Below are 25,041 nucleotides of genomic sequence, written 5' to 3'. Positions count from 1 at the left end.
GGCTCAGGGCTGAGTTAAAGAGCCCATTAGACCATTGGTGCGATCTCTGTTCACACACAAATGATGGTAAATCAGGCTTGGCGAAATATTATGTTTCTCTGTGCTATGAGCAAATGAAATCAATAATTTTACAATTTTATATTTCTACTCTCACTATCTTCTGTCTTTGTCTTTTTCTTTCTCTCCAAAAATCAATAATGACCTCTAATTCGGTCCACCTTTGTGTTTTTGTTCTGGCGTTTTGTCGCCATGATCGTAATGTTTCCTTCCAAAACTTTATTTTCCCAGCATTTTCGGGAGCACCTTGACAAGCTGTTTGCTCAAGGCATTGGTATGTTAGACATAGCTCTGACGGAGGCCTTCAATCTTCTCGGTGACGTAAGTAAATACACACACGCATGATCACACACGCACACATATGTAAACACACTCACATGCACACTGAAAAGAAACAGTGTCATGCACAACATTAATTAGCACGCTGTAATTAATAGCTAAATCAACAGAATCATGCACAAACCAAGTAAACAAGGCACTTGATGTCTCAGGTTACTGCTTTGACATCTCCTCATTATGAACAAGCAATTAATCAAACACACGTGCACACACGCATTTACCCTCCCTTTCTAAATGCTCATATTTCAAAAAGATGCATCTAAGTGTAGACAATGACAAGTGTCCCAGTTTTCCTCTTCAATCTTGTGAAGTGATGCACTATCAAGGTAGATGTCGTAGCTTGTATATGTGGAGAAGGCCTGTTATTATTTTTCCATTAGCTTTTATAACACACTTAGCTTCCATGAATGAAAGGTAAGTCACGTAAAGACACATTGCATTCTCTGATGGGAAGTAACTATATGAAATGTGTTTAAAAAAGTAGATTTTAAACTGCATTTATTCAGATTGGAGGGGATTTTTTTGCTGTTTTTGTTTACCTACATGCCTCTCCACCTCTCCTTCTCTCTCTATCTCCAGTTCAACGAGACTGGGAGGGGCAGCGAGTGTAGCCAGGCTATTATGTTGGTGACAGATGGGGCAGTGGACACATATGATGCCATCTTTGCCAAGTACAACTGGCCAGAGAGGAAGGTAGTGTATTAAAACACACAAACACACACATGATCACCACATTAATGTTTAATTGTAGTTCCATAACAGTTGTAAAGCGAGGTCAGCTGAGCTCAGTTACCCCCTTGTTTGCAACCTGGTATTACATCGGAGGATGGAAATGGAGAGCAGTGGACTCGTGCCCTCCTGGCTGTGAATGACTTTTTAAACTCGCTGCTGAGAATCGGTTGTCAGAAAATGTCGTATTTGAAGGTGGATCCATTTGACACACTTAAAGGATAACTTTGGTATTTTTCAACCTGGGCCCTATTTCCCCATGTGTATGTGTGCGTATGATTCATAGGTACAACTCGTTTTACAATTGGTTCAGTATTGAGGGAGGCGGATGCAGCCGGCAGCCGCGAAACGAGGTAAAACAGTAGATATGGGGGCAAATGCGTCCCGTATAAGTTTGTGCATTAAAAGTGCTTTTTTTCGCCACTGACCAGTTCAGATCGCCAGTGCTATCTCTGTAAATAGCATACTTAGCGTTTCCCTTACCCTTCACTTCCTCTGGGCTGTGTGTGAGCTTTGCTTGTTGCCGGAAGAAAACAGAGGAGCCATGCTGAGCGCTGCTCAGAGTGGCGCTGGTTGTCCCAGAGTACAGCTGAGAGTTTTACTGCATCAATTGAAAACAATGGTTCGTGTTTGTGCTTATCCGAATTGCAAGAACAGGATGTCGCGCAACACCCCATACAGCTTTCATAGGCTGCCTTTGTCGGACGGCAAGATGCTGAAGTTGTGGCTAGTTGTGCTACAAATGGATGCTAACACTCCTGTCCAGACACTGCGCCTTGCAGACCACCGGGTCTGCAGTGCTCACTTCTCCCAAGATGACTACTGCCAGCCGAAGAAGAGAAGACATCCAATCCCGAAACACCTCTTCCTCAAGAAAACGGCTGTCCCAGGAGTAGAGAGAGCTACAGACACAGTGGAGCAAAGCTCTCGCGAAATGACGTCACACAGCCCAGAGGTAAGGGAAACGCTTAGTATGCTATTTACAGAGATAGCACCGGCGATCTGAACCCGTCAGTGGCGAAAAAAAAAACACTTTTAATGCGCAAACCTATACGGGACGCATTTGCCCCCGTTACTGTTTTAGCTCGTTTCGCGGCTCCCGGTTGCATCCATCTCCCTCACTACTGAACCAATTTTAAAACACATACACATGGGGAAATAAGGCCCAGGTTGAAAAATACTGAAGTTATCCTTTAAAAAGGGACATAGTGGTGTTTTACACAGTTAGTGCATTGATTAAAATGTCTATACAAGTAGTAATACTGCGCCTCTCTCTAAATCTGACCAAGAGGACTGGAAGAGGAAGGCAGTCAGGATCACTGTTTCCCATAGGGATATGAATATTGTCACATTTCGGAGCATTTTTTTTTTTGCCAAGTATTAGTATTTGTCTGAGTTGTTAGGGAAAGTTTTTGACAAGCAGAGGGTATTGAGTGAACCCAGTATGGGGTCCTTTCAGAGGCCTTTAAGACAGAGTTAAGTATGGCCCTGTCTCTGAGGACTGAGCTGTCTCTCTGCTGTCCTGCAAGGTAATTGTGGTGCTCTTCTGACAGGCCATGAAATGAAATGGGAGGAGAGAGAGAGAAGGGAGACGAAGGGGAAGAAAAAGGGTTATTCTTAGGTCATTTTCTTTTGTAAAAGAAAGCCCACGGGGTCTTCACCCTTAAAAGGGTTGAGGATAGAAGTGCCATACTAAAGGCAACGGTAGATGCATGTACCCTAAGCAAACACTGTATATACATGCATGTACATACATAAAACTCCCACTGTCTCAGGTAAGTCGCACATTACGAGCCAATTCTAATCTTGAATATGTTTGAGCGTAATGTCTCCGTGCATTTATATAGGTGCGTATCTGTTACCATAAAGGCTCCACTTGTGTTGTCATGTGTTTGTGTGCGTCTGGCGGCTGAAAATGCTCGCAACACCCCCTCCACCCCTTCCCTCCTCCACCCTTACTCCTGCCTCAAGGCTGAACAGCAGTGAGCGGAGAGGGGACAAGGCTGCTAGATAGTTCCATTTAGAGGAAGCCCCGCTGATAATAGAAGTCTTCGGTCTCTGTCACTCTCTCCGGTGTCTCTTTCTCTCGCTCTCTCTCCCCGCTGCTGGGTTTTAATGGCTTCCTTCCAACCAGCCTCATAGCCTCACCACTGTATAGCATCACACTGAGATTATAGGCATGCTTTGAAAGAAAAAAAACATCTGAATATTTGCATGCAGATGGCATTTATCCCGAAAAGCTATGGAGGAAAGATCATAAGATCATAAAGAAAGCATTGCTGTGAAAAACAGTATCAACTGGAAAAAACACACCACTGAACAACTTCAAATACATCCTATAATGAGTTTTTCTTTCATGTTACGCCAGTGATTATTTTCAGAGAGATACTGTCGCAGTTTCCAGATAACTGCCTTCTGTAGATAAAGAGTGTTTTAGAAACTTATATTTATTTTGTACTCCCAAAGACCATTGAGAGCATAGGTCTCCCTGACTTATAAAGTAACTGAAGGCTTGTGTGTATTTCTGGTTCCAATAACTGAGTCAAAACAAGAAATTAAAGTATCAGCGCAGAACAATACAGAGCAATTAAGCAGAGTGCAGCACAAAACAATCAAGGTCAATACAGGAAAAGACTAGTGCTAGAGTATTACATCTTTTAATATTAATTTATGTAATTATATATTATGTTATATGTTGTACTCTGCATTTACAGAGGAGCTTCATCCGCTTTCTAAAACAGGAGCCAGATAAAATCAAACCCAGCAAGAGCCTTTTGCAAATAAAATGTATATTTTTTAAGCTCATAAAAATGCAATACATCTCTAATCCAGCCAGTGCAAGAAGGGGGGGGCGGGTCCGATTTTTTACAGTTCAGTCACATCAAGCAGCTCGCAGTGAAGATCAGGAACACAAGAAAATCTATGCTGAATTTTGACAGAGTAGCACCCTCATGTGGTGCCCCTCCCTCAAAAAGAGCAGTAATTGATGATGGAGAATCGAGAATCTTACAACCTTTTTAAAGCGCCCAATAATAGAAAAACCTGGTCAGCATTGATTAGAACATCAGCGATGGTCTTTCTTGACTCAAAAATATTGACCATTTTCTGTCTGTAGTGGCGCCAAATTCCTTCAGCCACCTGAGAGTGTAGCCTCCTGGGTTGTGGCGTCCTCAGACACCTGATCCTCTGACAGATTGTCCATGTTTGGCACAATAACCCCCCCTGAGGACAAAAACCTGGTTGGGGCATCACTGTATTATGAAAACTGGATATGATGTTCCAAGATGGCACAGATTCATACCAATTAAAGTTGATCACTGGGCGCATACACTGAAAAAGCTCTACAGCCATTTTTTGCCCCATGGCACATTAGAGCCCCTCCTTGGCTGAGTCAATCGACTGGCCACACAGAAATGCCATAGAATTAATTGGTTGATATAGCACTAGGCCAACTTTTCTTTATTGTTTCATAGCCATTTCTTTGAAATATGACAAAAAATCTTTCTGGGCCAGAGTGAGTCACATCATTTGCAATTTAGGCCGTGGCCATTCTATGCCAAAATCACTGCCCAGGCCAGCATTGATTGCTGGGACTTGTTGTGTGCCCATAACCACAACTGTGGCCATCTTGCAGAGGCAAAGGAAAGCTAGACAGCCCTGCCAGCTGATGAAAGATGCTGCATGCTGCCTGTCCTTACCAGCGTGGGCTGACCTTGAAGGTGAAGGTACAGAAAAAATTGGAAGTGGGCTACATCCTACCTCCTTCAGCCTCAGGAGATTGATATACTGAGCTACACACAACCTTCCCCATGCCTGCCTGTGCCCTGTTGTTTGTGCACTGCTCATACCTTATCTGTCGCCACCATTTGGCATTGCATCATAAGGCCTCAGTGCCCCTCCATTGCCAACATTGTTTCTGTTGTCCCAATAGCAAAGGGCTAACTGTAACTGCCTGGAGACGACTCTACAGCCTGTAAGGCTGAGTCCCACAAACAAGAGACACAATTGCACCGGGCTCTTGTGTACTAGCGCCAGCAAACAGCCCAGACTGGTGATACCATGAGCCCTAGGAGACAGAGACACAGTCTCCATGTGGCCTTGGCTGCTAACCTGAATTGTTAGAGAAACTCCCTGAGAAGAGTCTGCCTCTTCTGTGTGAGAGTCAGCAGTGCAACCTGGGAATCCACCACTAGGACCCGCACCATATCCTCTGAGAAGGCCCAAACCTTGCTCAAAGACCAGGCAACTCCAAAACTCTCTTTTAGACTTGGAAAGCAGCAAACGTCTGTATATCAGTTACACACAGCGCAATCTGCTCTTCTAAAATCCATCTGAAAAATACCAGATTGAGTTTCAGGTGATATGTTGCTCAAGTGGCGGCACGGTGGTGTGGTGGTTAGCACTGCCGCCTCACAGCAAGAGGGTTCCTTCGATCCCGGGTGTGGGAGCCCTTCTGTGCGGAGTTTGCGTGTTCTCCCCGTGTCAGTGTGGGTTTTCCCCGGGTACTCCGGCTTCGTGCCACAGTCCAAAGACATGAAAGTTAATTGGTGACTGTAAATTGTCCGTAGGTGTTAGTGGTTATCTGTCTCTACATGTCAGCCCTGCGATAGTCTGGAGACCTGTCCAGGGTGAACCCCGCCTCTCACCCAATGTAGGCTGGGATAGGCTCCAGCACCCCCGTGACCCCGAAGAGGATAAGCAGTTAGAAAATGGATGGATGGATAGTACTCAAGCAAAACCTTAGCAATTCTTGAATCTTTGCCTTGACTGATTAGACTCACGCTTGTAATCATTTAGAAGTGTTGGGTCACTTGCTTTTAGTAATTGTAGAACAAAAGCAGACTCTGAGATAAGAGATTTTATTAAAGGCAAAAGATAGATGAAAAAGATGTGTTAATGAACAAGAAATATATTCAGCTGCTATCTTTAGAAAGTGTGGCACAAGGTTATCAGGGTCGTCTAAAAGCTTGAATGCCCTGTCTGCCACTGTGGTAGTCACAACCAAAGAGGCTTGCAAACAGCTATTGATAGGAAAGTTGATGGCTTTTACATGAACTTACATTCTTAGGAATGAGACGTATTTTCAAACTTATATCACACTCCACAAACTATTTCACGTAATGCTTCCTTATTAGCTTGACTTTATGATTTGTTGAATATCATCAGCCTCAGCGAACAGTGTCCATATACAAACCGAATCGATTTTAGGAATCAATCTGTGCCTTCATGGGTGTGGCTTTGGTTTCATGTTAAAACCCAAAGCTGACCTGGATTTGAAACAGTGGGCCTGTCTGGTCCCAAACTATCCTACATATTGCACAAGACCATTAACATCACAACAATTAGCCTGCTGTTACTTTGTAACAGTTGTAACTAGACATTAAAATACAACGCACAGAAGCACTTCCAGTCTTAAAGTGTTTGTAAATGTTTGTGTGAACATTTACACTGGAGAATAAATTAATAAATGATTGGGTCAAGTGCTGAATACATAATGTAGCAGCGTGAACAAACATATTTTTGCATGGATGCATATAGTACGTATGTCTGTGCGTTTGTATTCTTTCGTGCATGTGTATTTTTACTCCTGCCTATGTAAAAATTGTGCAGTCAAGTAAGTTGGAGATTGCATGCCGTGGCTCGAGCCCCTACTAGTTTTTATCTCTGCTGTACTTAACTCAGCTGCAAACCTCTTCCATATTTAATAACCAGCCTGCTGTAGTTCAGCCTCTGTCTTGGCTACCAGTGAAGGGGAACACATGACCACAGACAAGAGAGTCCCACGGTGGCACCTCTAATCCTTAGCCGTACATGGAGCGGTTGTGATCATATCGACTGTGTTGTGTTTTCCTGTCGCTCTGGCAGTGTCATTCAAATAGCTGAGGTTTGTATGAATAGAGGATGATTATGGTCTAGATAATGAGGGCTGCTTTAAAATGACAATCTGACAACTGTACTTACTCGCAGTGAAACTCATTACAGTTGACAATAGACCAACAGTACTGGAAAATGAGCTGTCTGTGGTTTATATCTTTGTCAGCTAAAGCGGTTATAATCACTATTGAATTTATAAGGAGTCCATCTATTACACACTGCAGTGACAATGAAATAAAAATAATTTAATACTGACGTCTTCCTCAAAAAGAGAATGCCATTTAGGTATAAAATTATTTTTGTGCAATTACGAGACCCTTCTGTTGGGAGCAGTCACCCAAAATCAGATAAAGACACAAATGCACCCACATCTAGACATGTGTGTGCCTGCACATACATGCACACACACACACACACACACACACACGTGCACAAACACAAACAGACACATGCTGTCAGGGTGAAGGGAGACAGCGAAAAATGCAGGCATGGGAGCTATGGCAGCTGTGCCCCCAGAGGCTTGCATCTGGTCCAATCTGGCAACATGCTCTTCACACACAGACACACACACACACACACACACACGCACACCTGCCAACTACACCTGCTGCTTGAGCCAACTGAGCACTGCTGGGCAGAAATGGGTTTGGCAGCAGAGGCTTTAGAAGACTCTCTGAATTGAGCACATAAAGCTTGAATTTGGCTTTTTCAACTCAAAATATTGACTTCATGGTTAATCGTTTTGCATTCACTCTAATTGCATATTCTCGATACACTTATCTTATTTTCAAACCCCAATCTGTTAATCCTTAATTGTTTAGTTTCTTGGGTTGATAGAAAGAAAAAAAAAACGATTAGATTTATTTAAACTTTAAATAAAATCTATCAGAAAAATTTCTTCCGTGAGTCCATAATCGACTCTATTAAACAAGGAGAAAGGGCCTGCTAATCAGTGGCAGATAAAGAATAAGCCTTCTGCCTGGCTTTGACATTGTTATCTTCTATATGGTGGTGTGGTGGGCCCTATCAAAATGCGATTAAAATGACTGACGGAAGTTATCTGCTTTCTCTCCGCAGGTCCGCATATTCCCCTACCTGATTGGTCGAGAATCAGCCTTCGCAGATAATCTGAAATGGATGGCATGTGCTAACAAAGGTAGGATCTTACAACACTTGCGTAGACCTCTGGTTTTTTTTAACTTATAATCTGTTTTTGCTGGAGAAAGTTGCTGCTTGCTGCTGTCAGCCGGGTGAAAATGAATCCATCAGGAGCTCAGGATTTGTTTAGGGTGTTTGGTATATGTGTCTGCGTGCGTGCATGTAGTTGCATAGACATGTGTTTGTCAGTGCTCATCAGTATAAGCATGTGTTTGTGACAGCAGGCAGCTGGTTCCAGTTGCACAGACCAGATATGTCACATTACATCCTCCTCTAAGCCTAAAGTCCGAACTATCTTCACGATACACCACTTTCCAGTTGCTTTGTGTGTTGTCATGGTTGTCTCGGTGCGTAGAGCACTTTCCTCCAGGTGCTATATTTAGCTTCGAGGTGGGTGACAGAGACAGTCTGGCTCCATTTCCTCAGGCTGCTGTAGATAAGACAGGCAAGCCATAGGTCACTCAAGGGGTGTGCATGTGTTTTTAGCTCTGTGAGTGTGTGTGTGTGTGTGTGTGTGTGTGTGTGTGTGTGTGAAGATAGGAGTACAAGGGCAGCCACAGTTTGCTTGGAAGTGATATCAAAGAACCCATCTAGTCAGTTTGAGGGTGTTAATGGTGATGATGAGAAGTGCATGTGTGTGTGTCGTGCTGCATAAGTGTGTGTGTGTTTGCATGCCGCATGATGATTCAGACTTGTGACAGTGACATCCTCTCCAGCCTGCAGGAGCTGTGCAGAACAGTCTTTGCTTTTCTCCCTAGGCACAACATCTCTATTCCAAACTACAACAAAAAAAAATTGGTTTTACTTCTTCACTGTTTTTATTTTAAGTAGTTTTGCAGGTAATGGAAAGTGTTACGCTGCCAGCCCCGTCACTGAAGGCTATAAAGTCAAAATCTCTCCCTATGGCCTGTGATTGGAGCAAAGAATATTGTTAAGGTTATTGAAATGCTAAGTGTCACAGCACAAGACGTACTGGTGAAATAGTTTTAGGTCTAGGGGATTTAATTTCCGCTAAGCCTTATGGCTGTAGCAGCTACTAACAGGCCATATATATGAGAAATGCCTTTGGCTGCCAGTCAACAAGAGAAGGACGCAGGTCTTGCCCGGATGAGCTTGACTAATTGTCTGCCACTTGTTCCCCACTGTGTTGCTCACCCGACTCTGTGGCTGGGCCAACTCAGGTCCTCTCTGGTTCTCCTATAATCTTAACAACTGGTTGGTTTCAAATAACTTAGGTTGACAAGCAGAAGCAGGGAGAAACTAACAACATCAAAAACATTTGACAACCTGTGACAGTGACACAGATACAGATCACTAGAAATAGCACTTTTTGCTCTATGCCCATTAACATGCACTACAGTACATGGACAAACGTATGCAGACAGTCCACATACAGTACTTTTATGTACATAGTGTCTGGGTCAGGCCCTTTAGTTTCAATATCTTATGATATTTTGGACAATTAGGGTGCAACTTTAGGGGCAGCACGGTAGTCGCCTCACAGCAAGACGGTTCTTTGCATGTTCGTCCTGTGTCAGTGTGTGTTTCTCAGGGTACTCCGGCTTCCTCCCACAGTCCAAAGACATGCAGGTTAATTGGTGACTCTAAATTGTCTGTAGGTGTGAATGTGAGTGTGAATGGTTGTCTGTCTCTATGTGTCAGCCCCCCCCCACGACCCCCAACAGGATAGGCATTTACGGGAAATGAATGAATGAAGGTTCCAACTTTGGGTAGAGGCATATTTAAGTTAATGTACTGTATTGCCCTATATGTCTTGTTAAGCCCTGAATATAGCACAATTATCAGTGAGGCTGTGTGTTGTCTTTACTGCCACAGAAGAGAAATAATAATCCACTGTGAGGGCTTGCGAATGTTACCTGAAGCTATGTGTGAGAGGCACTAACTAATGGGACTACCACAGGCGTAAATTTTAGGGGCACTCAGGGGACACGCCCCCCTCAGTATTTAGAACGATAGTTTTGGGCAGAACACAATGTTTTTTCACAAACAATATCTATGTAGTTTTAAAAAAATTACCCATATTAACACAAGTGATTTGTGGGATTACCGTAAAACTTCAAATAGTAGCCTGGGCTATTGTTTGCTAACAGGCCTATATTTCGGACAGGTGTCTATATGGGACAGGCCTTTAATTCCTTTTACACAAAACTTTTGCTCAGTAAAGATGGGAAATGCCAGCAAATTATTTATGTACACCAGTATGAATATTACTTGTATAAGAATCAGGCTTCGGATAACATATCAAGTATGTGTTATGCTGAGACACTTATTTCACGGCACCCGAGGATAACAGTACCCGGCCTACTGGCGCGACACCACTTTATCCTGTTAAAGCAATATTTATAACTTGGATTAATTCTCATGAAAAACACTTCTGATTCTTTGAATCCCAGGTAATCGAAGGATGGACACATATTCTGACATTTTGACAGCTTCAAAAGAAGGGAGTCACCACTTGTTTTTTTTTGGTCATGCCGGTAAATCTACATGAACTGCAGTCTTCTCTGGTGCTCATGGTCTCAGTAAGGTAAAGTTAACCAAGCTAACGATGTGTAGCATGTCCATATTGACAAAAGTTTAAACATTTATATTTGTATGTGCGATCTAAACAGCGGTAGTCAGAGAAACTGGGCGTTTAATTGGGACTACGGTATGTGTGAAAAAATAATGTGGACTTCCTCTTTATTGGATTGGAATTTGATGTTCAGCAGTCACATTAAGGGTAGTCACATATTTGTAATCTAGCTCTGCCTCACATCATGACATCTTTCATCTCCAACTTGTCCATTATTTTCATGCATCAGGACACCTTGTTGGGTATTTTTGCTTACATATCACCTCAACCAAGGTCCTTCAAAAAATATATTAATGCCCTCATCCTGACCAGACCATGCTGTGGCTGTCCTGTCCTGTGTGTACGACAGGTGTGCCATGTCACTGAAAGCAGGGAGCGTTCATTTTTCCTTTCTCCAGCTCATCTCACTGGCCCCGGTGGCTCAGCCCGAAGGACGCCCTCAGCCTTCCAGAGGGAGCAGTCATTCTTCACTCACCACTGTGATGAACGATGCAGTTATACCGAGGCAGCTTGCTTTGTGTGCGATGCGAGTCTGTATGTGTGTGTGTTGTCATTGTAGTGTCTGCTGGAATAATAGCCGGATCCGAATGTCTCTGAGGATGAAAAGGAGGAATCTGACAAGGTTCAGTTCCAGGTCAAGTTCGAGGGCAAGTGCATTCTTGTTGCTATAGTGATTGCAGTAATTATGTGGCTTTGGTGGTTCCAGTGTTTGTGAGGTTTTAGCCTTTTTAAAGTTTTTCTTTGTGTAGTTAGAAATTTGATTATCAATGATAGATCATATCCTTGGTTATTTGGTGGGACACATGGCATCCTTCATAGATCTGTGTATTGTATCTAGACTCTGGCTCTTTTCTCCCTGTGGAGTAAAGGTCGTTGCCGCGAACGATGACCCCAAAATCTATTTCCTCCAGCTATGATTTTCTCCTTGACTGCCTCGCGGTGATGGAGGCAGTTTGCTGTTTATACGGATGGGTGGAAATGTGGTGGTCTCTCTCTTTTCCCTTATTCTCTGAGTCACTTCTTGTCCTCTCTCTCCCTCTGTCTCACTGTTGTCCCGATGCTCTCTCTTCCTCTCCCCAAATCTGCCCCCCTGCTGAGATAACAGTATATTCCCTCCTGCACATGCACATTAGCATCATAATGGCGGCATTACCAGCGTAGGAAATGGCATCGCATTTGCTTTAACTGAAATAGTTTTTTCCATTGCATTTACATACCACTTACCCATTCACAAACCCATGCTGGTTTGCTCTCACTTGTACATCACTGCAGGGAATTCTTCGGCTATTACTCATACATGTATCCAGGTTTCCGTCTGCCTCATCAAGCAAATATCTGCTGCCTACCATACTGTATTCCAGATGTAGTTTCTCTGCTTTGGTACCAAGGTAAATAAAGTGGGAGTGATGGCTTGGAAAAGATTATGTAGCCAAGCCGATATTGGATGTGACACTTCCTGCAATGTGAAACAGTTTTTGAGATGCAGACACTGCATGTCTGCTCTCTGTTTCAAGGCAGCGCAGTGAGTGAGGAGACTGAACCTGGTCTCTCTCCACTGCTCGCAAGCATGTAAGTTAAAGACGTATTTCACTGCTGGGAAGGTGGTCTTTTCATAAAACTCCTTGGTCTTTTCATAAAACTACCTTTTGAAATTGGTGCTACATGACCATAGAAAACAGGCATAGGGCTGTGCCATTCGCTTTTGCTCAAGAGATAGAAAGCCTACAAGTAGGTAACAAAAGCACACACATCTTGAGGATAAAAAACTGGGTGCTGGACAAGAAATCATTTAAAAGACGAATATACACAGTCCGCACACCAGACTATGCTCCCATGAATATTTAATGAAATTACCACAGGTGACATTTTGAGCTTAACGCTCTTCATCAGACAAAATACAAGGCAGAGAACACCTTCAAATACCTACTAGGCCAGGTCACCTGTCAGAGATCATGACCGGTCACCTGGTACCCAGTCGGCTACCTTCCGTGAATACATACATACATGCGTATTAGACAAAGACAAATATAAAAGAACTTTAAACATAGTGCAGAAAAAAATAGTGATACAGTTGTGAAAATATTGTTCTAAACAACATTCATACACAAACACACAAAGCTCCATAGTACACTTGAAAATACTAGTGAGTGCCTAGAGCCACATCAAAAAAGCTTGATGTCACATGACCAGCATCAGGTAAAAACCATCATAATGTCATGCGATGACAGGAAGAAAAAAGGAAAAGGAAATTGCAGTGATATGTATATGCACTTATACATACATAAGCCTGGTGCGAGAAATATGATGACAGTATTCTCAGCACTACAATACAAAACCATACTAATGAACCTTCATTAATATAGGCCTATATTTTATCTACAAGTGCACGTCACACACTGAGCGAGCCGCCTGTTAATGACGCTGTCGGCAAAGCAGTAATGATTGTGCTAAGTGGATAATGGGCATGTAGCTACTTACATGTTTCAGATGATACGTCATGTTTGTAGTCGACCAATGAAGATGAGTTTACATATCACCTTGGGTTCGTCCCTCACCTTCTCAAAATGATCCCACACTTTGGATTTCCTGCCCGACATGTTATTAACTAGCCTGTGGAATAACCACAGGTACCAGCCCTGGAAATTAGGGGATGCTGCGTCTTTAACCGCCTGGAAAATATAAGGTCTGGCACTGGGTGCTACTCTTGTGCCTTTTCTGTGCCAGCTTAACAAGCATCGTATAGCCTTTTTACCTGAAATCCTGAGTGCACTAAAATGATCAACTTTTCCGTACTTATCAGACTGAATATTTACAGAAGAAGGGAAAGATATCTGTCAGCTGTGATTGGTTTGTGATGTAACTCCCTGTCTGACCTGCTGACATGGCCTCTTTTTGTGTCTTACCTTTCCAATTAAATTCCCACATGGCCCAGGTTTTGATTTATTTTGACAAAGCACAGCTCCAAATAGAGTTTAATTTTTGTTAGTTTTTGTTGTTTTTTGCAACTAAACAACCAATGACGTTTCTAGTCGACCAATGTTTGATCGACTTTTAGGGGGCAGCCCTAATGAGAGCTCTCACCAGAATCGCTGTAAAGCCTGCTTAAAAAGTACATAATGCATTACAAGAGAAGTGCCCATAGCTTGATCAGAACAACTTGATAATCACATGACCAGAGCATCATATTTGAACCCTTATATAATGCCATAACAAGAAAAAGGAAATTGCAAGAATCTGTATGGATATATATTTATGTAGATCCATTATGTCTGTACAGAGAAAATACTCATAGCAAACAGAATGACTGTGTAGCTACCTATATAACCAACAGATAATGCATAGGAAGCAAGCACACACAAAATGTTGGTAAAAAGTACTCAATATGACCACACAAAATAGGTGTCCAGCTCCAAAGTGCACTTCACAAAATGACGCACTCATTTGTCAAATAAAATTAACTTGTGTATGGTACCTAGAGCTAACTTGAGCATCTCGTGGCTAAAAGAAGAAAACCTACAACTACCAGAATGCACTATGCCACGCCGGGCCAATATAAAAGTCTTGCTGGTGGTTGGCGTCATGGGACCGTGTCCATTTTGACACAGGAAACAGCTGGCTGTTAATAAACAACGTAAGCAAGAAATAGTCAATACAGTAACAGAATCTTGGCTCATATTTGATCAGCACTACCTGGTTTTCCATCTTGATCAGAGCTTGGTCTGAGTCGGAGACAGAGGGCAAGAGGGGGGCGGCTCTCTATCGATCTGCTTCTTTACTCTTTGTGTCCATGGTGGCAGCCATATGAAAATGTGGAAGTAAAATCTATAGTTAAAGCAACAACCCCAAAGCCAGCAAAAGTCAGAGTTGAGAGATGGAGAGAAGTTTACCATAGTTCATTTACACATACTGCCCTCATTGTGATGATACAAACCTGGTTGAAAATCGTCCAAGTATCCTTTATATGACTCATCATCATCTTCTCTCTTCTTCTTCCTCACCATCCCCAACAGGCTACTTCACGCAGATTTCCACATTGGCAGATGTGCAAGAGAACGTGATGGAGTATCTCCACGTGCTGAGTCGCCCCAAAGTGATCGACCGGGAGCACGACACGGTGTGGACCGAGGCCTACATCGACAGCACTGTGAGTTGACCATGCCGTCTTTCGCGTTGTACTGGACTCCAGTTCCCAGTTGGCTTACCACGCACACCCACTGGGTTGTGGGCCTAAAATATTCTGTGATCAATCCACAGATTTCAACATAATCTACAAAGAAAGCTAATCCATAAAGCATGTTCAGGATCAATTACTTATATAACCCAAATGAGAATAGTAATGATACAGTACAATGCAAGCAGAGGCCTGACACTGTGTTTTGCCTTTGTATGTCAGACTGAATGTGTTAAAGTGTGTGTGAGCAGCAGATGGAACCATTAAGTCAATGAGCCTCCTGTGTGTGTTTGGGAGTGGTGTAGCGTGAGTTGAACATACTGGGGCACGTTGGTGAGTTAGTCTCTGATCTCTCAACCTCATACCCTGGCCAAACACAGCTTATTTTTACTATGTTATATCTCAGCAAACTCATATAGTCAAATGCTAAATCCCCCGTACATGCTTAGTTCCCTGGCACAGACGTTATCATCGCTCAAACACGCCTGACCTACAGCGTAAGATCCTCTGCCAAACCGTAATATAAACACCATATATTGTGGTTTTCATACATTCACAGTGCTTCTCTTTTTATTAGTTATTGTGCTTGGCTATAAAGAGTGAATAGCAGCCATTTGTCCTCCACTATTTCTGAATGGATTATGAGAGAGAGCTTCAAAAATGTAAGGAGACAAAGGCAAGTGCCCTCTAGCAGAAAAACGCACAGGCTATCAACACTGCATGAAAATGGATTCTTTCTCTCTGCGATCCTCTTCATATTCCTTTTTACCTTTTTTCCTGTCTTCCTCTGCTTATTTCCTTCTCTTTGCCCTCATTATCCCCATCCATTTATCACAGTCAGAGTACATCCACCCAACACTGACTCAACACTAACAGCTTAAGTGTTGTTTCCTCCGCTGTGACCCTCCCAGCCATAAAGCTCTCCTCTCTTGACACAGTCACTGTTTTTAAAGTTGCAGTCAAAGTCAATGTCAGTGGATTTTTTTACGCACCCGCTGTTGCTGGCACTCTTTTCAGTGGAAACTGCACTGAAAAGCTTTCTGACACTTATCCACAAACGTGTTGACCCTTTCTCTCCTCCCCTCCTCCTTAATCTGTTCTCTTTAGCTCCCCCAAGCACAAAAGGTAAAAAAAATCTGATTTGAGGTCATCGCTGTGTTGTGCTGTGTTGAGGCCTGGTATGTGTCCATGTGCATTTCATGTGCATGTGCGTTTTGGTCTCCAGTCTCTTTGAGATGACGGCATAATTTGGGTGAACTAACCACCATACTGACCCATGGCATTTTCTTGTGTGTCAGTGTCGTATGTCGCTCCTCCAACCACCTGAATCAAACCATGCATCGTGGTTGTCAAAGGTTCAGTTGATTGCTCTCTTCTGCACGTCTGATCAAGCACACACACATGTGCATACGCTCACACTCATTCATCACTGGTGATGCTGTGTTGGCTGTGCTTTGCTGGTATCTCCGGGGCTGGCAGTGTGACTGTATGTGTGTAAATGTGAGGCTACGTTTTTTGCTCTTTTGCTTGTGTGATTTTGGTGTGAAAACAAGATTGCTTGTGTTATTTGTTTTGGTAGAATTCTCCAGAATAAGCTGTTTTGTCATCTTCTGGGTGAAAATCCAATAGCCGATAATGACTGGCAGGATGATCTGTTCTGATGCCTTTTTATCGTTTCCAGTGTTTTATTTTGCAGTGTTTTATGAATCATATGTGGGTTGAGATAAGCAGCTCTATAATCATAACAATGATGATGGTGGAACAGAGGAGTGCTCTGCCCCCCCATCAGCATGAGCTGAGCACAGAGTAGTCCCATTAGACAGCTGGCAGGCCATATGTCTGACATAGTACTGTTAGTGTGATAGATCTGAGCTTATTGACATTGAAGCGGCTCAGCAGAAAACAGAAATAGATATCACATTGTCAGACATGATAATTGGGATTAGCAAGGAATCTGCACTGCTCCTTTGCATGTAATCGTCCCAGCACAGCTCTGGTCTGGGTGCTAGGAGCACAAATACGCAAACAGACAGTGACAGAGAGACACACACACCCTGTGTGATAGTGTCTGATAAGAAGTTAGCAAAACTCCCGGGATTAGCTCAGTGTTCTCAAAGTGATGAGCATGTGGTATTTATGTCCCTGGGCTGATGTGTATCATCTTTCCAGATGTACCCTTCATCCTATCTTTTTCCTCCCCTCCTCTCTATCCCTTTCAGTGCAACCCAATAATCTTTCTAGCCTCTCCCCTGTTCTTCCTCTATTTTCCTCTCCAGCACCCCCCCCCCCCACCTGTGCTCTCCCCTCCTCTCCTGTCCCCCCTCCCTCTCCCTCCTCTCCTTCGTCTCACCAGCTTCATCCATCATTCTCTGGCTCATTTGGCTTTGTTTCCCACTCTGTCGGATGAACTGACACTGGAGCTCAGGGATGATGGGAGGGAGGTGGAGTTGAGAGGAATGTTTCGGGGGGGGGGGGGGGGGGGGGGGGGGGGGGGGGGGGTTGAGGACGAGTATGGCGAGGGAGGGTGAGAGGAAGAGTGTTTTGAAGAGAAAGTATATCAGTGAAAGTTTGGAAGAGAATGTAAAGGATGTAACGAAGGACATGGGGTTGAGGAAAAGGGTTTTTGCACTGAAGTTCAAAGAACAAGATTGATACTTTGTAAAGCCTGATGACAGACAGGACAGGAAAGCTGTGAGCAGTTGATTACTTCTTGATGACAAATTGAAGAAGTAAGCTGTTCAAAATGTCATGACGGATGAGGAGAACCTCCACTCTTTCAAAGCAAAAGTGTTAGTAGTGATTGAGGCAATTGAGAGCGTTCGTAGATATGCCAGCTTTCCCTATCAACATATTCTCATACAACAGCTTGTATGATATCCTAAAAATTAGTGTCTCATGAAAGATGTTATGTACTTAACCTAAAGTTCCATACTTAATGTAAACTTATGGTGGTTAGGGTTAGGAAAGAAACATGGTGATGAAGTACCTAAAAATGACTCTCCTTGTTTAGCGACCCATCCACCACCCCAGCCTGCCTCCTTTCGGGTCGCTTCCGTCTTCACTCCTGTGAGCACATTAGTCATGTGATATACCAAATTACTGGTTCATGATCATGTGGGAAATGTAACCGTTTTAGGCATTACTGCTTCATGGGAAAACGTACAAACAGTGCATGAGAACAGCCTGTCCCCATTGGGTTTGTTTCCCCACAGGAGCCGACAGGGGGCTTTGGCTCCAGGGCTTACACACACCAACATCATTAAACCCGGTCTCCAAGGAAACAAGGGTCACCTCGTCCACCAGTACACAATTTGTCACAGCAACCTAGATTACGAGGTGTCCTATGAGACAGCAAACACGGGGCAGGGGGTGTGTATCCGAGCCCTCTGAGGGGTGCATGTGTGTGGGTATTTGTGTCAGTGGGGAGTGAGTGTATGAAAGCCCAGAGGTTCTTTTACATTCTCTGACCCACAGCGGGGGAAAGGACTTACACACCCCATTTGCTCTGACTGATACAGATAAAGCCACGGAGGCAGTGATGATGCAGATTTGGCCCAAATGTGTGTGAGTTCTGACCTTGCATTAGAGGTCACAGGTTATGTAATATATGTCAAATTCCAGATACAGAGGGCTCCCCTAGGGACTTTGGGCAAGGTCATGTTGGAGGACGCTCATTTAGGGTTCAAGGAAGTGCCTCTTTCTTCTCCCGGGTTGTGATAATGAAGCACAGGTTTAAAGGTCTTTCCTCCTCTGGGTAGGGTAAGTGAGGATCCTCTGTAGCTGTGCTGTTGGCTTTGAATCCAACAGATGCGGTTGCTGGCTGCCTTTCTCTGTGCAGCTCTTGTTATCTGCTTAATTACAGTATGTCATTTCCCAGAGCAGCTGGGCAAGCCTGATTTTCACCGAATGCACATATACTGAAGATAAAAACATTGTACATTAGTGTTGAAGTACAAAAAGTACACATTTGATGGAACCACAGTTCATGGGGATACACAATAAACGTCAGTCCATATGTTTTCAGACCAGTGATATATGATATAATAGACCTGAGCTCGGAAATAGATTTTGTATTTTTAGATGATGCTCTGCTCGTTTTTTTTTCTGTCCTTTGATCGATCCCGTTCTCCGGCAGCAAGGCTGTCCATTGTTACAGCAGCTGTACTTAGGTGTGCTTTGTTCTCTCTTTGATGTCCAATCCAACGTCCTGGATTGCTATTACCAGCTGTCTGAGCTCAGGTCACCAATTCCCCTTTTCCCAGTGTCTGAGGGAGACAGAATGGATGCTAGCAGTTTCCTGTCATTACCTATTATTACTGGAGGTAAATGGGGGGGTGAGCGCTGGAGGAAAGAGAGTGAACAGGAAATGTGTAATGTTCAGTTAAGAGGACTGGTTAAATGGGGTAGTTCCCTGAGAAAAAGGCATATGCCTGGATCTAATATCTAACATCTAACTAACATCTAACATCTATTGGTTGCTGCAGCAGAAACATATCATATGCAACATGATTTATGTTTTCTGCCACTCCATCTCACTAACATAATTGTGCATTGTGTTCTGGGATTCATATTGCACTTAATAGAGCAATTAGTTGTGGTGACTTGAACTTAAACTGCGTGAGTGACTGGCATTTAGACAGTTTCGACATTTCTGAGTGGGCAAGGTCAGACCACTTTTTGCCGAGTGGGAAGCCTTCCTCCAGTGTCTTCATAACAGTGTCAAGCTTTCATCTCTAATGGATATCATCGTCAGATACAGACAGCCGCTGGAAAGATAAATATCATAATTATTCCAGCAGTCTTTAGGGAGCGAAGATACCCAGATCCGAACTAGAAGCACTGCCTTTGGATAAGCTTATTCTGCAAGAGATCAAAGGCAGGCTGTGATTGAACACATTTTAAGGCAAATAATAAACATGAATAAAACATGTCATGGAAGTTTTGTAGGTCCCTCAAGAAGATAATATGACTAGGTTTGCTGCAGAATTCCTATCAGGTTCACTACTTAAGGAACGAGTGTTAATATGCAGCCTGAGATAATCACTCCTGATTGTCTTTAAGCAAGGTGATTTATATAGTGTGTGTGATGCCATGCAATGTGCTGTGGAGTTACGTTTCTTTTGTGGCTATAAAAATCTTTCATCATTAGCTTCCCTCTTCTAACTCTGTCTCTCTTTCTCCTCTCTCATTTGCTATCTTTCACTCTTCTTCCCTCAGCTGGACGACGGCCAAGGTCCGGTTCTGATGACCACAGTGGCGATGCCAGTGTTCAGCACCAAGAACGAGACTGTAAGTGCACACGGAGCGCTATAGTACCAAAAGCACATTCACTGCCCTCACCATTATGTTTCCCAAATTTGTTTTCTCCAACAAAAAGTTAGAATTAATTGAAAAACTATGCAATTATGTGTTGCATAACTCCCAAGGAATTATAGATGCAGATTTTGAAATAATGGTTATTATGTTTGTCTTTGATGGACACTAATTTCAGTTTGATTGGAGTCTGTAAATTAGGATACAATAGAGCATCACTAATTAAATGTATATTATGAATTGACATTTTTTGTGGATCTGTAAGAGACTGTTTTTATTTAATTAACATTTGAAATGCAACCTAAGAATCCTTGTTATGTGTGTGCTTGCAGAGAAACCGCGGCATCCTGCTAGGAGTGGTTGGGACGGACGTGCCTGTGTCTGAGTTGCTCAAGACCATCCCCAAATACAAGGTACCGTTCCCAGCAGCACTTAGTCATTGTTACAAATAATTATAGATTTCAGTGGCTATATGACAAACCCCTCTACACCATGGACTGTACAAAAATAAGGCAAACTACCCCAGATGGGGGGTGTGAGCATGTAACAAAACGTGTAGCTCAGCATGTGACATTACGTTGTGACGGTTAATGGCCTTTTCATTTGCGAGGACAAGGAGGGCGCGCAATTCTCCAGAACGTCTCCCCAGTTGCTCATCTTTACAGTGTCTGTCAGGTTTGCGTTTCCCTCTTTCTACTAGTACTAGCTGCTCATTCCTGCTGTCAGCTGTTTCCTGTTTATCCACCGCCAGTGGGTCGCACATGCAGCATCAGCTCCTCCCACAAGTCATCAACAGCCCCTCCCCTGGCGGAAGGGCGCCTCGTTCTTTTTAAACCAAAAAGGTTCCGCCAATATGTCAAGGCGGAAAATTGGGCACCTCAGACATATCCCATATGTTAACATGGAGAGGGCGGGGTTTATGGCCTATACTGCAGCCAGCCACCAGGGGGCGATCGTGATATATTGGCTTCACTTTATGGGAGCCATCACATCGTCCATCTTTATCTACAGTCAATGCTACACCATCACAATTTTTGTAATCATATCTTTTGAACCATATGATTTGGCCTGCACCGCTCACCTGGATGCTTCGTCAGTAGAAAAACTAAAGCAAGCTCCTATAAAAGATGTTGTTTTTTTATATTTGTGTGTACACCAGTCCAATTCCACAGTGCAGTAATTGAATGCCAAAACCAGTAGCAGATAAATCAACGGTTTTGTTGAAGTTTTTACACTGATTATTCACGGTTCCTTCCTCAAGCCCACTAATGACAGGAAAATTATACGTTATATATACTAATGCAATCTGATAGTGTCCCCTGCCACATCTCCTGTGCTGATTCATTTTACTTGTACACCTGAAGCTTGCTTGGGTGTAGGATTTTGACATTTGAAAGTGTGTTATTTATCTAGACATGGATAAATTACACTATCCTGCTTGTATTGTGCAGTTCTGTGAGTTTCGCTGCAAAGACAAAGATTCTGCCAGGAAAGAATTACAAAGAGCTTGATTAGCACAGATTTACAATTCGGTACAGATTCGTCATGCATCAATTTGGTGTGTGTGTATGTGTGTATCCTTCCTAGCTTGGCATTCACGGCTACACTTTTGCAATCACCAACAATGGCTACATCCTCACCCATCCAGATCTGCGGCCACTTGTGAGTATTACCTCCAGCACCATTCAGATGCTCTGTAACAAGTTAACTGGGTATGAACCTCATTAACATAACAATACCTTCTAGGGTGCAGAGATTGAAGTTCAAATGTATTAATTTATTTTGTACAGGCGACTGAGGAATACTAACTCTTGAGTTCACGTCGAGTCAATTACTGATTTCGTTGTCACATTGAGATGCCGATTGACGTTGAAAATTAGTGCATAGTCGCGTGGGTGCTCTGTGTGCCGCACGGTGCGCGCGTGTTGGCTGCGTGGTGGTATGTAGATGAGGAGAGTGTGTTCCAGGCCTCCTCTGTGCTGTGAATAGACAGAGATACAGCTTCTGAATGGCTGTGATTAACTCTATTGTACTCACTCACTCCGCTCACAAGAGGATGAGGGGAGCGAGTGCAGACAGGGAGGGGAGGGAGATTGAGGAGAGCACGGAACCTGCTTAATGTGAGAATAGGTGCAGGGTGACAAAGCGGGTTGCAACACTGGATGGAAAATGGAGAGATATGGAGGGATGAGAGGAGAACAGACACGGAGGAGAGGAGAGAACAGACAGTGAGACAGACAGACAGATGGTTTAATTGCGGCCTAATTAAAGACGTTAATGAACAGTGTTTAACAACTAATGAGGGGTGGGAGGCTGTCCTCACTGACAGACGAATGGAGAGGGGGACTCACAAGTACACACACTGATACGCCCAATACTCTGGCCTCTGTCATCTTTATTTAATGTCCATATCAAACAGGGTCATCCAAAGAGGGAGAGCAAAGAAGAGTTGTATTTTGTCAACTGTTAAAATGTGAATGCCAAAACAAAACAAATAAGCTAAGAATGTTACAGCCCTGATATGATGTCTGTGCATGCATGTGTGTTTCCATGGGTCTGTGTATCCAGTATGGAGACGGCAAGAAGCGAAGGAAGCCCAACTACAGCAGTGTGGATCTGTCCGAGGTGGAATGGGAGGACAAGGATGACACGGTGAGACGCTTGTAGTGGATCTACATTAAGCACCATCACATTACCTCCTCTCAATGCAAATCTGAAGCTTGAGGTTCGGTTGTGTGCTTTGTGCCGGCAGCTGAGAAACGCCATGGTCAACAGGAAGACAGGGACATTCTCCATGGAGGTGAAGAAGAGTGTCGACAAAGGGGTGAGGAATCCATAATTCAGAAATCCACAAACACACACAAACAAGCACTTTTTCCGACGGTCCCCCCGAAGGGTGTGCCAGAGAAAATACTCAGCAGGGAGAATCCACTCTGCCGAGGGGTTGTCACACTTGGCACGGCGATGTACAGGATTGACTTGGGGATTTTGTTTCTGATTTTGTTTGCTCTGCATGCACGGGTGTGTGTCTGTCTGTGAGTGTGAGCCCCTTATCTCTACCAAGCACATGTTGCTGAGGACAGGAGAGACAGCAGGCCAATGATTCTCCTTTACTACTTTCCTATCTGAGAGAGAGAGAGAGTGAGAGAGGGAGGCATTCAGGTGTCTGTGAGCGTGTGTGTGTGTGTGTGTACTTCGCATTTTCAAAGCTTAGTAAAGAGCATTATACATTAGCCTGATTATTAAGCATTCAATATGTTAATACACAAACACACATAAATATATACACATGCATATTCAAATTCCTTATCGAACTATTCACACACTCCGAAAACACACATCCATCTGCAGTGTAACAGGTCATGGAACAGACACGGCATGTAGCCTGCTCACCACTAGATGGAGCCAGACTGCAGGGAATCACATCAGATAACTGCCATCACTCTGCCTACTGTGTACCGCAGCGTTTCATGAAACATATCTTTTATTTCAGAAACGTGTGCTGGTGTTGCATAATGATTACTACTACACAGACATCAAGGGAACACCTTTCAGGTAAGAAAACTGGAGACCCTTCTGGTAGCAATTTTTAAAATGACTGAAGCATCAGTATTCGTTGCACAGCAAAGAACTGCCATTTGAGAAAACATTTTTTCATTTTGTTTTTAGTCTAGGGGTTGCTCTGTCCAGAGGCCACGGGAAGTATTTCTTCAGAGGCAATGTCACAGTGGAGGAAGGTAGGAAACTCTCCTTTTTTTGTATTTGCTTGACTCGTTTCTGTGTGTTCTGCTCTAGCCCCACTGCCTCTCTTTTATTGTCTTTGCGTCTGTTTCACACTCAGCTAACACTTCTTTACTTGGCTGCAGGAGTGCTAGTTGTCAGATACTTTAAGGGAGAAGAAAAAGTACCAATGCCACATAGGATTACATAAAATATTTATAATACAATGCTCCATTACAAGTAAAAAAATCCTGTAAAAATACAGAAGCATTCATCAGCATAATGTACATGCAAGTGCTATTTATACAAAAGAAAAGAAAAGAAAAATATTTGTTTTATGTAATCGACATTTAACTTCCATGAATAAATAGCTTTACAATTTCATCACAAAATAATTAAAACCTTTAATGACTGCAGTTAGTTCTGGTGTCTGAGTGCCTAAAATGTAGAACAACTTGTCTGCCCTTGTTAAATGATTTAATTAAAGCTATGACACCTGGAGAGCACTCTGTTCTTTGACGTGCCTAATTTGTATAGTGTGTTACCATGTTTCATTTTTGTTTTGTTTTTTTTTGATGAAGAAAGATTTTCAGTAGGAAAGAGAGAAGGAGAGAAGGAGTTTTGCTGGAGCACACATTAACTATAGCTTAAGTGGACATTTTCAGGAAATAGATGGGGCCGCACCAACATTACTTAAATGTTTCCAGTATAAGTTTGCCCCTTTCTTGTCTTTATATTATTTTATTATAGGGCTTTTATGATAGATTAACATGTAAGCAACATTTCAGTGTTACAGCTGGTTGAGGTGGCGCCACCTTTTTTTATTTGACACACTGGTGGGTAGTTTAATTAGCAATAATGCATCATATTTTATACACTGATCATTAGTATTTAAAATCTTTAAAGTAGCTTGGCACTGTAGCTTTGAAATATTGTAAATGTAGGACAGTAAAAAGTACAACATGCAAGCACAAAGTAGCATCAAATGTATGCATGCACACTTACACACACACACACACACACACACACACAGAACACACACATACATTCACTAGTTATGAAGTGATAATGAACTTGAAAGCCA

The 25,041-nt window shown here is 43.1% G+C and overlaps 1 protein-coding gene across 3 annotated transcripts in view; it reads left to right on the top strand.

Moving 5' to 3' along the window:
* The window catches only part of cacna2d3a (calcium channel, voltage-dependent, alpha 2/delta subunit 3a), a 151,711-nt gene that overhangs the window by 85,467 nt on the left and 41,203 nt on the right, over positions 1-25,041 (top strand). For 2 of the 3 annotated variants that reach the window (XM_078170000.1, XM_078170002.1), the window contains exons 9-20: positions 289-378; positions 976-1,089; positions 8,077-8,155; positions 14,764-14,897; positions 16,032-16,049; positions 20,142-20,213; positions 20,570-20,650; positions 21,825-21,899; positions 22,806-22,889; positions 22,990-23,061; positions 23,731-23,792; positions 23,907-23,974. In XM_078170000.1, the coding sequence (XP_078026126.1) occupies positions 289-378; positions 976-1,089; positions 8,077-8,155; positions 14,764-14,897; positions 16,032-16,049; positions 20,142-20,213; positions 20,570-20,650; positions 21,825-21,899; positions 22,806-22,889; positions 22,990-23,061; positions 23,731-23,792; positions 23,907-23,974 (949 nt within the window). The remainder of the gene's footprint in view (positions 1-288; positions 379-975; positions 1,090-8,076; positions 8,156-14,763; positions 14,898-16,031; positions 16,050-20,141; positions 20,214-20,569; positions 20,651-21,824; positions 21,900-22,805; positions 22,890-22,989; positions 23,062-23,730; positions 23,793-23,906; positions 23,975-25,041) is intronic. The other variant, XM_078170001.1, reaches the window with a different exon arrangement.

Source organism: Epinephelus lanceolatus, chromosome 8 (assembly GCF_041903045.1).
Source record: "Epinephelus lanceolatus isolate andai-2023 chromosome 8, ASM4190304v1, whole genome shotgun sequence".
Lineage (NCBI taxonomy): Eukaryota > Metazoa > Chordata > Actinopteri > Perciformes > Serranidae > Epinephelus > Epinephelus lanceolatus.
Note: the sequence above shows the minus strand (reverse complement) of the source record. Positions and strands in the feature narration are given on the sequence as shown.